The sequence below is a fragment of the Colobus angolensis genome, unplaced genomic scaffold (genome assembly GCF_000951035.1).
Source record: "Colobus angolensis palliatus isolate OR3802 unplaced genomic scaffold, Cang.pa_1.0 Scaffold78, whole genome shotgun sequence".
NCBI classification, from domain to species: domain Eukaryota; kingdom Metazoa; phylum Chordata; class Mammalia; order Primates; family Cercopithecidae; genus Colobus; species Colobus angolensis.
In genome coordinates, this window is record NW_012121598.1 from 6,418,077 (window position 1) to 6,433,602 (window position 15,526).

The following is a 15,526-nucleotide window of genomic DNA, read 5'->3' on the forward strand; positions in this document are numbered from 1 at the left end:
AATCTCTCAGGTAACTGTTAAATTTTGAGGTAGGATTAAAAAATACTTCAGGGGTTCCACTCTGACTACGTTCTTTTCTGATCTGTTGCCCTTGGCTTTTGGGGTCATGGGAAGAAAGAGAGGGAGAAAATGTCGAGGGAGAAGGATAAGGGGATGAGAGGAGCACCCCTTAGAAGTTTGAGCCCATTGGGTTGGGACTTTTCCTCTCCCAGTCACTGAAGCTGTAGTAAAAGCAAATCAATGTCACATTTACAGTTATCTCTTGGTTAGCCACACTAATTGAGCTAAGCAAAAATGGAAACATGCCAAAAGGATTTTTATTTGAATTTGAAGTGCAGTATGCGAATTTTTTTTTCTACAGCAGACACAGGGTCCTAATAATACTTAACCCAGGCTATTACTAAATTAGTTTGTATTACTTGAATCTACAGGTAATACAACAAATTGTGGTACAGGCAAGTGGCTGAGGCATAAATTGACAGACTGGGAAACAATTTCCTCTGATTTAACTTTTGCCACTGACAGATCATATGTGGACAAACAGGAATTAATTGGGCTTAATTCACAGGAAGGGTCAAATGCTGAATTTCTAAGCATTTCTCCAAAGACTAAGAATGTTGCTGTTCCACCTCCACAGAAAACAAAATTAAAGTATTTTAATTCACACTAGCAGTTGTGTTTGGCCCCAGGTACCCTGACATTGGGCTGGTCTTTCTAATCAACTTGAGTGTTTCTGCCCCAGACATAAAAATCCCCTTGGGTTGAGGCAGTAGAGCTCTAGTGGGGAACCAGACATACATTTTGTTAATGAAGGCCTATCCTTCTCAAAGCACATTTGGTGGAATCGGGCCTTTACGGATAGTTTCTTCACTGACTATTTCTCCCTCAAACTCTTGGCCTTTGCTTTTTCTCTTGTAGTCTGGTTCTCTGGTGTGAACAGGAGCAGATGACCAATAGCACTCAGCTTGGTGACAACCCATACGAAGTATGACTATAAAATGCAGTGGGCCACTGAGTGTTCACTGTGAGGATGACAGTATTGGCAAGGATGGATGATTTGTATGTGAACTACTGATGAGAAATGCTCCAGAGTGGGTACTGACCAGCCTTCTCTAGTGTTCCAGACACCTGTCTGAGTTTCTGGGGGTAAAGATCATTTCCAGCATGTTTTTAGTCTCATCTGGGTGCGAGGACAAGTCGTGTATCTTCTGCATGCTCTCAACACACTGTCCTCGCAATGTCTTCACATGGAATCGTCTCAGAAGTGTAACGAGGATGGCTTTCATCATCACCATGGCGATGTACTTTCCTGCACAGCCACGGGGCCCAAAGCCAAATGGTTGAAAGTACCTATAAGGAACCTGTGAAAATGATCAGACAGCCAGAATATTAAAGGCTAGAGTCACTCAGTCTCTGTTTGATTCATTCTGAAAACATGGGTCAGTCAGAACACTGTGTTGCGGTTATCAGCCACAATGCCCTCCAGCCCCTCAGATGAACAACTGGAACTCAAGCCCTTTCTCTGTCCTGTTTGATTCACCCCTTGTGATCCGACCCAACCTCAGAGAGTCCCCAGTTTTGCCTTTCATGTGCTGGGGTAAAGTAATGCAAACCATCTTATTACAGCAAGTGTTAGTATAATCAGGTAGCTTTGTGGAATAGCCACAGATTTACTACTGTTTTATAAGTCACTAAGGCAAAGATTATTTTTTGTGATGCCATGTAAGAGACAAAGGCAAGCAAAGATGTAGATTCCTGGCCTATTCAGTGCCAAGCATCTAACTAATTGTAGTTATGCAGAAAATTAATGAGGACCACATCTGTCTTGTCCACATCTGGACTTAGTGCCTGGCATATAGTAGATGTTCAACAAATTTTTGTTGATCAATTTACTGATTTACATGGCATTATCTGGATTGCCCATGTAGAAACAAGATGAATTGGAGTACTTAATTAATTTTAGCATCATGTTGCTACACCATATGCAAATTGAAAAAAGGGCACTTAGGGAACTGCTTATGTAATTCAGATTGAAAAACATATTGCCTAAAATTTGACCTAATGAAGGTGGAATCTCTAGTACACATCAATTATATAAAAAAAGAAAAACTGTCTCTCTTCTAATTAGTAAGTCCTATTTAGAATGGGACCTACTGCTCATGGGGCCATTTGATGAGCCAAAGGCACTTTGCAAAAATCAAATCTTCTGGTCTCATTTGATTTTCATCTGAAGCAATAGTGGACTTTCCTTTGCTCAGATGGTGCTATAGCTGAATCTGATGACATGATGACAAAGTTTAAATGGAAAATTAGGTTGGTTGGGTTAAACAAAAATCATCTCATTTTAGCCAAATTAAGGGCCCAGGTTTTTCACATTTTGACCTATTTTGTGGCCACCATGTAGATACTTCTTAGAGCTGGAGACCCAGCATCCTTGAAGGATTGAGGATGAATACGGGAGCCCTGCTCCAAGCTAGGGGACATGTGTGCTCCTGGTGAGGTGGCAGAGGGAATGAGTAAGAAAAATGAAACATTTAAGGTGCAAACACAAAGAACCAGAGAGGATTTAACAGTTGACATTTTCAAGAATGGCACGCTCAACTTTAAGGAAGGGCTCTTACATTCTTTGCAAAATTTTCAAGAGTAAATTCATTGGGTTTGGGGAAAAACTCGAGTCTGTGCATCCTTCCAATATTCAGGATAATGTTCGTCCCCTTTTTCACTGGGTAGCCATCAATTACATCATCTTCTAAGGCTTTGCGCATGACCAAGTCCACGACAGGCTGGTACCGCATGCTCTCATAAATGAAGTTTTCCATCACTTTTAATTTTTGCATGTCATCAATCTTTACGTCTCTCTCACCTGTGGAAACAGATAAAAGGGACAAATAAGGTAATGTTAGTTTCCATCTGTGACTGGCATCAAAGCTCCTGTTTTTTCCACAGAACAGTTTGCTCTTGGTTGAAAAAAACTGTGGCTCTAATTCTAATGCACACCAGCAACCAGGGTCAAATATGTTACGCTCAGTCCACAAAGTGTTTTATAAAAATTCAGATGTAAAGCCAATTACCTTAAAAACTGGAGGATTTTATAGAAAAGCCTGAATATCCAGAAAACTTGGTGACGCTGAACTTACATTCCCACATAGCAATAATGGGCTGACGCTGAGTGGCCAATTACCTGTTTAGAGGGGGCATACGTCATACAGTTCCATCTAGACCATGCCCAATCTGCTTCAAGCATTCATCTTATCTGCCTGCTTTCTGAAATCTTTGAGTTTTTGTTCCCTGCCCTAAATTGTAGGGGACATTCATTTCCTCTCTTCACTTGTGAGCAAACTGGCACTACAACCACCCCAGAGATGATGCACAGGCTGCTGCAGAGTCAAAGTGAGATGGCAGATTTGATCCATTTCAACGAAATTTTCTCCTTTGGTTACCTGTGCAGTCATCTGCCCTTACATGTCACTGATAGTCCCTCGGCATCTCAAGAAAGACCTGCAGTAGAGTGATAAGGACGTTCTCCCCACCATGACAAAATAGGTGCCTCAGATCAGCCCCAGGTGAGCTGGGGATGGATGGACACCCTAACTGTCTCAGATTGGCCTGACACTGGTCAAAGAGGCTCAGATTATTCCCAGACATGGTAAAGCTTCAGAGATGCCACTTTTGCAGAATAAAAAATAGCCCAGGGTCCTGAGGCAGCCCTGTCTCATATACAACCAAGCTACTGAGGAAAGGTCTAGCTTGGTCAGAGTCCTTTCATGGCCCTTCCCCTTACATACTGCCCTTGGCACACTCAAGGGTTTAATGGGGCCTGTATAGCTGGGGTTGGGAAGTAGAAAGGAAGATGATGGAGACGGTGACCAAAGGTGCTCACTAGGAAGTAGTTACCCAGTCTGTGTGTGGCACACAGGAGGGAGCATGGACACTTGCAAATGGCTCTGCTGCTTTTCCATCTTTGCAGAGGCCTTTTGAAGTATCAGGGAACATCAACATGTACACGCACATTTCACCTCTCAAATAAATTGTATTCAATATGTATTAAAGGCTTATCGTTTCCTTGAATGCCCTCCTTTGGTCTCTCTTTACTGTAATGAGCTTGTTTTCTTTTTCCTGCCAGACCGTGAGCCCCGCGAGCGCAGGGATGGTGCTGGCTTGTTCAAGGCTATAGCCCTGCACCTGGCACAGAACCTGAGAATCTGAGAGGAGGCAGTCAAGAAAATATTCTGGAATTTGGAGTCTAGAAGTTATTCTGGCTCCTTGCTATCTACCTTGCCAGGAAACTTCCCACCTGTGTGAGGCAGCTGCAGATCCCTTCTTTCCCATATTTAACCCTTCAGTGAAATTTCTCCTTATATTTAACTATTTCAAGCAGCACTCCAATGGTTTGAAAAAGATGATGCCTTTCTACAACCAAATAACTTGTTTTGCAGGGTCTGTGTAAAGTCAAGAGAGGGAAGTCTACATTCTGTGATATCTCTTCACATTTGTAAGAAATGTGTTCCTAGAAGATTACTCATGTGAAGGAAGTGTCAAATGAGGAATTATGCTTTCTCCCAGAAAGCAAGTTTGATTTCTTTCAAAGTTGGCATGGTTGTTGCTGTAGAAGAGTGGAGCAGGATGAAACTGAAGCGGAGACAGAGCAGTGAAGCAGGAGAGCTGGGGAAGACCTGAGTGTGGACCTGGAAGCTCCGCTGCAGAGGAGCAGAGGGCAGGGAAGAGGAAGGGGCTGGCATCACTGGACTGGAGTGGAGAGGGATATGTATCACTCCCCTGTCTTTGCTGTCATCCTCTCCTCTCCCTTCTGCCACAAACTGGAAGTTCATTTGTGAACGGGTCGCTTGAAGCCCAGAAACACTGCTATAAATGAGAGATGGTTATTTCCCTGGGAGATTCCATAAAAGTCTTTTGTAACTGACAAGGGAGGCAGAACACTGTATGTGATCCCATATTTTTGTAAAATGGACAAATACAACCATAAATATGTGTTTGTGGGCAAATAGAAAAATATTTTAGCAAATACACAGCAAACTATTCACAATGGTTGCCACTGGAGAGTGGGGATGAGGCTGGAGAGAAGAGTGGAAAAGATTGGGGGGTGTCACTTACTGCTTTACACATCACTGTGATTTAAATTCCTCCCAATGAGCATGTATTACTTTTATGATTAAGAACACAGAAAGAACCATCTTTTCAGTATATCTGGTTAATCACATGTGACAGAATGTCTTGCTTTATTGTTTGAAGTGAATTATAAAAAATTTTATGTTTGATATCAGATTTTTAGCACATAAGAAATGGACATTCAGAAGAAATTGGTTTTAAGCTGTGTTATATATTTGATAAATTCTTACCAACAACAGTCTGGATTTCCTTCATTATTGCCTCTTCAACATTAGGGTGCTTTGCAATGAGAAATAACATGAAGAACAAAGAGACAGACATGGTGTCAGGAGCTGCAATCAGCATTTCCAATATGCACTGGTTCACGTTCTCTCTCGTCAGGTCACCTCGTTTCTGAACAATTGGAAGACGGGAAAAATTTGGAAAGTGAATCAAAGTTTCAAAAAATGAGGGGAGGTGATACTCAAGGATCAACAACTTCAACAAAATGAAATAATAGAAACCACATGTCTCTGTGATTGACTGTGGACATTTTACATGACAATCTTTAGCTAAAAGATGAACAATTAGGCCAGTTGTCTATGTATGTAGTGTCTTTGGCCTCCCCCAACTTGTTTTCATATTTTATATTGTTACACAGAAGGGTCACAATCTTAGCAGTCAGTCTAATAGAATGTTCCAATCTTAAAGGCCTTACTGAAATACCTAATGTACTGGCTATTTGGATTGGGATTATAGAACTGCTAGAAAAAGTATTTAAAAGCAGAAATACACAACAGTTACAAAAAGGGGATCTTTACACACCTCTACACAGTCATAACATATGCAGCATGGGAGTTACGGTTAGTTCAGGTCAGTACCTCGGCTAAAATCAACTCAGTGGCAAAGTCCATGCATTCTTCCAGTTTCTCTTCCATGGAAATCCTGCGTCTTTTTTCTGCTATCAGAACTTCTATGGCATCTTTCAAATCCTTGCTGGAAAAAAAGTCAAAATATAGTCTATTTGTACTCAGTTTAGACATCTAGTGAAACAGATTTATTTGCCATGTATTTAGGTAAAATGATCTGCTTTAATTGAAATCCTTGGTGCTTATGAGTCAGTGAATTACTGTTTTATTTCTTCATAAACACTCTTAAATTACATAGACCTTATACTTCATGGTTAAGGTGCCAGAGTTAGCTAAGGTTTCTGGATTCTGGTAGCAAAATCAAGGCTGTGACTTCTAGTTAAGGGTTAAAAATTGATAGTAAAAGGCTAAATCTAGCAATGTTTTCCAATTTCTGATTTTGGCAGGCACAATGTTTAAATTAAAACGAAAACAAAAAAACCTGTGAGTGCTGTCAGGTGCTCTTCAGTTTGCCACAGGCACCTCCATTTCCTTGTCTTATGTTTCCACAGCCTGCTTTTTTTTTTTTCTTTTAATTGAGACAAAGTCTCAGTCTGTCGCCCAGGCTGGAGTGCAGTGGCATGATCTCAGCTCACTGCAGCCTCCATCTCCTGGGTTCAAGCTATTCTCCTGCCTCAGCCTCCTGAGTAGTTGGGATTACAGGTACTCGCCACCATGCCCAGTTAATTTTTTGTATTTTTAGTAAAGACAGGGTTTCACCACGTTGGTCAGGTTGGTCTCAAACTCCCGACCTCAGGAGTTTGATCCGCCCGCCCTGGCCTCCCAAAATGCTGGGATTACAGGCATGAGCCACTGCACCCGGCCCCCATAGCCTGCTTTTCTTTGCTTAGTCCTGAAGACTGTTGAGTTTGAGATTCCTGTTATAAATAGTAAACTCCAGTGACTAGGTATCATTCTTGATGTTTATTCTCATGTCTTGTTAGTTTCTGCTACATTGTAAACACTAATATGTGTTGAATGAATAAACAGTTGCGTAAATATGTATAGGTATTTTGGCAGTGTGGTTGAAAGAACACTTGGACGGGGTGGGGTCAGGTCCTAGTTCAGGTTGTTCTCTTTCTATGTAAGATACTTTGAGTCTCTGGGCCCTACATCCTTTTAAAGTGAAGGGATCACACTAGATGAAAAATAAAGTCACCTTGAATCTAAATTCAATTTTTCCTATCTCTGTCCTTAAGTGTATGTGTTCTTTGTAAGTGTATTGTTCCCTTATCCCAGGGAACAATGTTCTGTATTACGTTAAATGTACAATAAATCCATCTTTCAAATTCTAATTGACATGTTCACTGATACACTTAAATACCCTACTGAACCATGCATTCATCAAATGTTTGCTGAGCAACTCCTACATACAAATAACAGATATTCACTCAGTTGGGCTATGGTGCCCTCTTCCTAGCAGGCTGAGAATGCTCACAGCATTCCCATCTGAGCACTAGCCCCAAATGGTCTGGGAGGTGTTGGAGTGCCCCTAGCATGTAAATTCATAGAGAGTTCCTTGATGGAACTGCAGAAACCTAAGAGAAACCTTTACACAGACTTGTACAATAAATTTCTATAGGTCCAATGGCCAAGACCAAGGCTAAACTAATGACTAAGAACTATGTAATGAACTCTTCAGACCACTACCACTGCCACCAACTCTGATCACAGGGAAGAGAGGAATCTTTTATCTATTTGTTTTCAAGTCACAATAAGCTCTGGTGGAAATGAAATGTATAAAGAACCAAGTGTCTAAAACATTCACCTAGTACTCATCAACCATGAGAGACTAAACAAAACAACATCAAGTTGGCTTCTTCTCTAGAAACTAATATTATTGAATTTCAAAATCCACAAGTAGAATAAAGTCAGGTCTTCAGACAAACTTGGGGACATTTAGAGATGGAGAACTTGAGATGGTTAGGAACATCTGAGGAAGACATGAACACAGGAAAGGGAGAAACTAACATATTTAGTACCCTCTATGTGCCATGCTCTATGCTAATTGCCTTACTTATATGATGTCATTAACCTATGCCCCTACTCTAGAAGATAGATTATATCTTACTTTAAATAACTTCCCAAGGCCATGAGAAACAGGACACAAAGCAGGACTTTCTGCTTCTAGATTCCATAGGCTTTCCACTGGTGGTTAGAGGTAGCAGTGTTTAGTGACTGGCTACTTGTACTCTACAAACACATTGATTAGCGTGTAGGCCACTGGGCATTTGCCCAATTTTCTGATGGACAATTCTAAGACAAAAACAAAGCCATTTAATGACAATTTCAGGACCCCCAAAGCATAAGATGCATAATTTTAAAAACCCACACACATTTTATTGAAGTTAGTTATACTCATTAAGAAAAAATTGTATCGAGTCTAATGTCAGTTCTTACAAGTTAAATTATGTTAAATTCATTCAAAAACAACACAACTATAAATTGATTCTATGGTTCCAGATTTTCAGTTGTGCAAAGATAATTTTGACAGATATTAATGACAGGATCAGTCAACCCTTCTCTTCAACTCAAAACACACTAGTGTCCTAGTTCCTGAGTTGAAGCTCCTAGACCACACACTCAGACCCCTTGCCGAGAAGCCGCCCAGCCAAAGGCTTCATTTACTCTCTGGTCTGGCCAAATGCAGCCAGATTGCTGTAAAAAGTGTTTCATCAGCAACTTAATCAACAGCTCCCTGTGGGCTCTAGAGAGCAGAAAAGTTACCGGAGAGGCCAACAAAAACAGCAAAGACACAAGGGAAAAAAACCAATCCAATTGTACTCATAAATCTTCCAAAGTTGTATTACTTACACAGACTTCTCATACTTTTTATATAGCCAAGAAATCTTAAAGAAGATGTCTGGTTTGATGAGGAGAGCTTGCCATGCATCAAAATAACCTTGGATTTTAACCACGATAGCACTTTCTGTAGGAAAAAAAAAAAAAACGCACAAGGAAGAGCAGTTGAGCAAAATGTGAGCCTAAGAAGGGTGCTCTGGGCAGAAAACATTCCCTGTAGATACTCCTAACAGTCCGGGGTTCTAAGCTAAGTGAGGTTCCATCTTCAGTAGGAGTCTTAGCCATGTGAATACCAATAGAGAAATCAAGCACTGATTCGTTCTCCTTGCCATCCAAATTGAACTAGTTAACCAATTAGTTGCTAGTTTTCAAGTTTTCAACCTGGAATTTCACATATTCTCCTTGGGCTGAGCTTCCAACTTGCTCCTGTTTCTCTGGACAAATGAAACTAGTAATTACGGCTGTTATGGCCTTCACTCTGGTACCTGGGAGTGCAAAAAGCAGAGCCTGTTAGGTGGCTAACAAGCACATTTTAACTTCATTTGGTGTTGGGTAAGCAGAGCCATGAAGTGGACAGTTTATATGGATTATACACTTAATAGCTTCTAATCATGTTCTCATGGTGCTTTGTTCATTTTTCCCCCATAGCACTCATCACGTAGCTTTCATAGTTATTTATATTCAGTCCAGAGTGTAGAATTCATCTTGTGTTCTTCAATGCCTTGTCCTAAGCCTCACACACAATCAGCTCTTAATAAATGTTCTTTAATTAAATTGAATACTAGAGGAAATAAAACCCTTTTTCAAATTATACCAGATAATACACAAAAGGGAAGAGAACAGACATTTATTTCCAACTGCTAAATACCAGTCACCATGCTAGGCGCTTTGTGAAAGAGATTTTTAATTTCATCTTCATATTCTTGCCATGGGCTTTGTGATGTCATCCCTTTGCAGTTGAAGAAATTGCAATTCATAGAAATTTGGAAGCTTGCCCAAAACCATACAGCCAGTGTGGCAATAGAGAGTACCCACACCCACTGTTGCCCTCCTTCACTTCCTGTCCTCTTGCCCTGCTTCATTTTTCCTTCAAGGCACTTACTATTGCCTAATATTTTATTAGATATTTATTTCTTTTCCTGTCCATATCACCCACTGGAATATAAGTCCCTTGAAGGCAAGAACTTTATCTGTCTGGGTCACTGTTATGTCCCCAGAACTAAAACAGTGCCTGGCATAAAATAGGCAATCAATAAATGTTTGATGAATGAATGTATGAATCAATGAACACTGGTGTTAAGTTAATTCAGGAAAATTCATATTGAGTTGTACATACTTAATGCCAACAGCAGAATGGAATTAATCCAAATGATTAATTTTCTGTTGATACATAATAGATATGCATATTTAGGGGTACATGTAATATTTTGATAGATTTGTATAATGTGTAATAACCAAATCAGGGTAATGAGGATATTTATCACCTTAAACATTTATCTTTTCTTTATGCTGAGAACATTCAAATTATTCTCTACTAGCTACTTGGTTGTACATAGATTATTATTTATTTTCTTCACTACACTGATTTATCGAACACTAGGTCTTGTTTCTTCTATCTACCTGTATTTTTGTACCCATTAATCAACTTCTCTTCATCTCTTCTCTCCCCACTAGCCCACTACCCTTCCCTTCCTCTGGTAACCACCAAACTACTCAAATGATTTACACTTTTTGGTGTGGTGGTAGAGTTGCATGTACATTTTTTTTTTTTTAATCAGTAGAGTGATTTGGGAGATCTATAGGTTTTTAGGGTATATTCACTACTAGGGTTACAAAATGTATGAAGTCACAATATGAATAACGGATTTAAGAATCTTGTTTAATAATAAATTCTGTTCCTCTTGAGATAATATAAGGCCAATGCTTATGGATAAGAAGTAATAAAAAAACAAATTCTATTATTCAAGGGCATAATAAGCATTATGTCAACTGTATAAATATTTAGTGGCAAGTAATGTTCTAAAAGACATCTGAATGGGCTTGTGAATTTTTTTGTGTACATGTATTAGTACCTTATGCACAGACTACTAAAATGGAGACTAAAACATTCTTTAAGAGTAATATATAATTTAAATGACTTTAAGAAGAAAATGAAAAAGGTATATCAGAAAGAATGCCGATTTTTTAATTCCCATACTTGCCAGGTTGGTGTGTGGATAAAGGTTGCAATGGCAATAAAAAATGTAACCCATAGAAAAAAGTGTAAAACAATTAGGTACAAGTCCAGTGAATTCCATTCCTGTCAGGTGTTTGATCATTAGGTTAAAAAGTTATCCAAAATTCAAGGACTTTTGCACAATGGCACAACTTTTCAAGAACTAGCCAAAATATTGGCAGTTGTACTCAAGTTGCAAATTGGTTTAATCCTGCCAAAATAAAACCAAGTTCTATGAGTTTGACGTGAGCATGCACATGTTTTAATATTCATTTCTGTATCATAGTGAGGAAACTAGCCTTTTGAGTGAGACATCTTGTTAACACTATAAATAATAAATGGCAAACATGTATATATAGCAATTTTTAATACTGTTTGGCACACATTAGATACTACATTAATGGCAGCTAATATCGTCATTTCCATCAGCATCAGTATCACCAGCAATATTGACATTTTTATCATATAGGCATGATATTTTCATGTTTAGTAGCTTTGAGGGAGGAGTGTGTGTATATACATGTGTGTATATATGTATGTATATATCATGCCCAAAAGAACAATTGGAAATGATTAAATATATAAAGTTGATTGGTGGTAGGATATGTTAACAACCAAATGAACTAATCACACTTGTTAAGTTTCAACTGTGGGTAGAATTCTATTTCCTAGAGTAATGAGGAAAGATACAAAAGAAATAGATGCTGGCCCCTACTTTATGGAAATTTATATTTTATAAGTGAACAAAGCAGAAACACTAGGGAAAAAAATGAGGATTACTTAGAAATGTTTGAACAAGAGCAATGTAGAAAACAGCATGTGATTCCTTTGGTCTGCTATCCCTCCTAGCTCCTTGTTCAATAAAGGACAGATGGTCAAGATGCGAGAGTGAAAATGTCAGTACCGTCCAAAGGGATCCTCAAGAAGAGCATGTTAGAGGTGTCCAGCATGACACGCCGCAGGAGGGTCAACACGTCCACGTAGCCTGATTCATTGGTCACTTCCTCCAACCTGTCCAGATGTGTTTTGAGGGATTCAGCACAGACTGTGACCATGCGAACAAGGCCAGGGCCCGACAGAGCTGCAGGGTACACATCAGAGAATCAGCCATCATGAACTCCAGGGCACACACAAAATCAGGCCATTCTGGCTTTTTATGTTGGAGCTTAATCGTCCACAATTTTTTATTTAATAATTGGGTGGAAGTTTTCATCATCTTTTCTTATGCTTTTCTGTGATTTTCCATAAGCATGTACTATCCTATAGTTAAGAATGAATGAATGGAAGGAAGATAGGGACAAATATTATTTTAAACAAACTGTTAAAAATTAAACTTTTTTTATGCTCTAGCCAGCCATTTATGAGATTGCAAAGGAAACATTTAGTACTTGTGTTCATAACTCACAAATCAGTGATTTTTTCATATTTATTGTATACATTTCCCTCCAAAGCTGATTTGGATTTGCCTAGGATCATATTTATTTTGTGTTTCAACAGGTGGCAGGATATTACTGGAAAATTGGTCAAATTGGATCCTATTTGATCTAAGGTGCTTCCTGTTAAAGTGTAACAAAAAGGTTAGTTGTAAAAATCCCCCAAAGTGCCCTTCTCTTAATTTTGATTTCTCTTCAAACTACTTCCAGGTTTATTTTACTCAACCAACGGCATGACAGATAAGCAATTCCTTGCTTGCTTACCAGTCTTCCCTCACTGAACTGAGAGCTCTTTAAGGACAGTGACAGTCGTTCATTAGCATTGCACTTCAAGCTGATGGTCCATGGGGGCCTTCATACATATTTTTTCAATAGAGGAAAGAATGAATGAAAGAAAACAGAGTAAACTGGCTCTGATCTCACTCTTGCCCTGTTCCTGACTATCTGAGCAGTCCTGATGGTGGGTGGCCTACACAGGAGGGTTTAACCCTTAAAGTGCCCCTTTCTCTCTCTGTGTTAAGTTTCTTTAAGCTTCTTTTAGGAGTAATCTTTCTTTTTAAGTCTATTCATGTTTGTTGTTAACGTCAGAGTCTTTGAAATGAGACAAAAAATATTGGGAAACTTTGTAGATGTAACTCCAGAAGAAGACTATCCTCTCTCTCTCTCTCTCTTAAACACACACACACACACACACACACACACACACACACACACACACACACACACACACACACTGGGTTAAGCTGCAGAACCCCCATGCCTAAAGGTATACTTTGCAAACAAGAAAGGAGGCCTGAGCACTGGTCCTAGACTTTTGAGATTTCCATACATCTTGGAAGGAAGGTTGAGGTACGAGCAGGCTTTCTGACCATAGGAAGGACTTGGCAGATGCGAAAGACCAGGATGTTGTTCTCTGGGTGACTGCCACTTCAGCAAGCAGGACAAATGACTCAATCCTTTGTGTGGAAGGGTTGGCTTAGAATGTCACTGGTGGTTTTCTCCCAGGCTGATGCATGATTTGCCTCTGTGTTTAAAGAGCTTGAAGCCACATGCCAAACTTATGGGCAAAAATGTAATAACATTGTTTATAGGCAGTGGTATGATGTAGATATGATTTAATTTTTAAAATGTGCCAAAACGTATTGAATCTATCCAGTCAAAAGAAAATTGGGCAAGCAATCAGCAAATACCATCAATATGGACACATTTCTCGGCAGTTTTGGGAAACATATGCTATTTCTTCACCCCTCGCTCCCACCCTTCCCCACCTCCCAAGATGGGCCATTGCCTAAGTTGCACTTAACTATTTCTCTACAGACTCACCCGGTAAGTCAATACTTTCATTAACATTACTGAAACTTGTGCCAAACTTTCTACTATATCAGGAAAACCAATAGGGAGTCTAACTCTAAAAGGAAATTCGTTGAAAAATGCTTAGGACTCTCATTGATTATAGAAATGTCAGACACCACAGTGAACTTTCCAATAAGCAATTAGCCTCCTATTTCTTGGGATTATGAATTTGGGTCCAGTTGTATAGCACTTTTTTGTAGAAACCCTGATCTTCCCTATAGAAGGTTATCTAAAAAAAGTCACAAAGATGTTTTGCTTAATTTCCAAGTACTATAGGGTCTACTACTGTAGAGTCTATCCTTTTGACTATCTTGAACCCACAGCCTCCCCTCCACCCTTCCTGCATCACTGCAGTAGCTCCTAAATGTTCTCACTGCTCACGGTCCTGCTTCCTTCCAGTTAGTCATTCTCTCTGCTACCAGAGGGATTTTTATAAAATACAAATATGTTCATATCATTCCGCTTAAAATCTTTAGTGATTCTCCATAGTTTTTGAGATAAGCTCAATTCCTTGCCTTAACTGAGAGATTTTTGGTGATATGGCCCTGCCCTCCCCTTGGCCACGCAGAATGTATCTGCACCAGGCACAAGGACTTACTGACAGGGCTCTGGATGCCTCATGTCTAACTACTCATCTGTGCCTTTGGCTATCCCGTTCTTTACTCCTAGAATGTTTGTCTTTTGTTTTCTTAATTAGCTTCTACCTTACGCATTATAAGCATCCAGTCCTCTGAAAAGTCTCCCCTGCCCCTCAGTGTGCTTTAGATGGCCTGTTCATCTGTACTTGGCATCACTCCGTGCAACTGCCAGCATTACTATTACCTAGGGTAGTATTTGGTGATGTGCTGGGCTGCCCCTTCCTAATTCAAACCCCCCTCACCCATTATAAGTTCCTTGAGGGCAGGAACCACATCTGGTTTGTCATTGTATCTTGGTACCTAGTTCAGTGATGACAACGGTGGTTTGTTAAACAAATGGATGAAGTTAGAGATTCTTTTAATTAGCTCTTGCATGTCAGGGTAGAGAATATTGGTATGTGAAAGTTAACTACTCCTAAATACTAGTTCACATATTCCTAATATGCCTGAGCCAAATGAAAAAGTCAAACGTACATTTCTATGGGATCTTATAGCATTATTTCATTTGCTCTTCACAACAGCCCTAGAGTGCAAGTTTTATAACATTTATCACCTTTTGTGAATAGGGAAACTGAAGCTCAGAAAGGCGAAGGGACTTGCCTAAGGTCAGATAGGTAGCAAGTGGCAGTGCTGGGACTCAAACTCACAACCTGTAATACTAAGTCCTATACTTTTTCCATTAATTCGTTCCATAGTTTTATAAGGTATAAGGAGATTTATCTCCCCCAACATGAGTGATAGGCAGAATAATAGCACCCTAAATTTGTCTGGGTCATAATCCCCAGAACCTACTAATACGTTACTTTACAGGAAAAGTAGCAGATATAACTAAGGTTAAGGACTTTGAAATGGGGTGGGACAAACCTCATCATGAGTTCTTAAAAGCAAAGATTACAGGCTCATGCCTGTAATCCCAACACTTCGGGAGGCCGAGGCGGGCGGATTATAAGGTCAGGAGATCGAGACCATCCTGGCTAACATGGAGAAACCCCATCTCTACTAAAAATACAAAAAATTAGCTGGGCGCGGTGTCTCATGCCTGTAATCCCAACACTTCGGGAGGCCGAGGCG

At 39.8% G+C, this 15,526-nt stretch overlaps 1 protein-coding gene across 1 annotated transcript in view; it reads right to left on the minus strand.

The window, feature by feature from the left end:
* Window positions 1-406: 406 nt before the first annotated feature.
* LOC105502210 (aromatase) overlaps window positions 407-15,526 on the minus strand; it is a 126,244-nt gene continuing 111,124 nt past the window's right edge. The window contains exons 6-11 of the mRNA XM_011928615.1: window positions 11,936-12,112; window positions 8,829-8,943; window positions 5,988-6,102; window positions 5,358-5,520; window positions 2,622-2,863; window positions 407-1,361 (exon numbers count right to left, since the gene is read on the minus strand). Of these exons, the coding sequence (XP_011784005.1) occupies window positions 1,113-1,361; window positions 2,622-2,863; window positions 5,358-5,520; window positions 5,988-6,102; window positions 8,829-8,943; window positions 11,936-12,112 (1,061 nt within the window). The 3' untranslated portion in view covers window positions 407-1,112. The remainder of the gene's footprint in view (window positions 1,362-2,621; window positions 2,864-5,357; window positions 5,521-5,987; window positions 6,103-8,828; window positions 8,944-11,935; window positions 12,113-15,526) is intronic.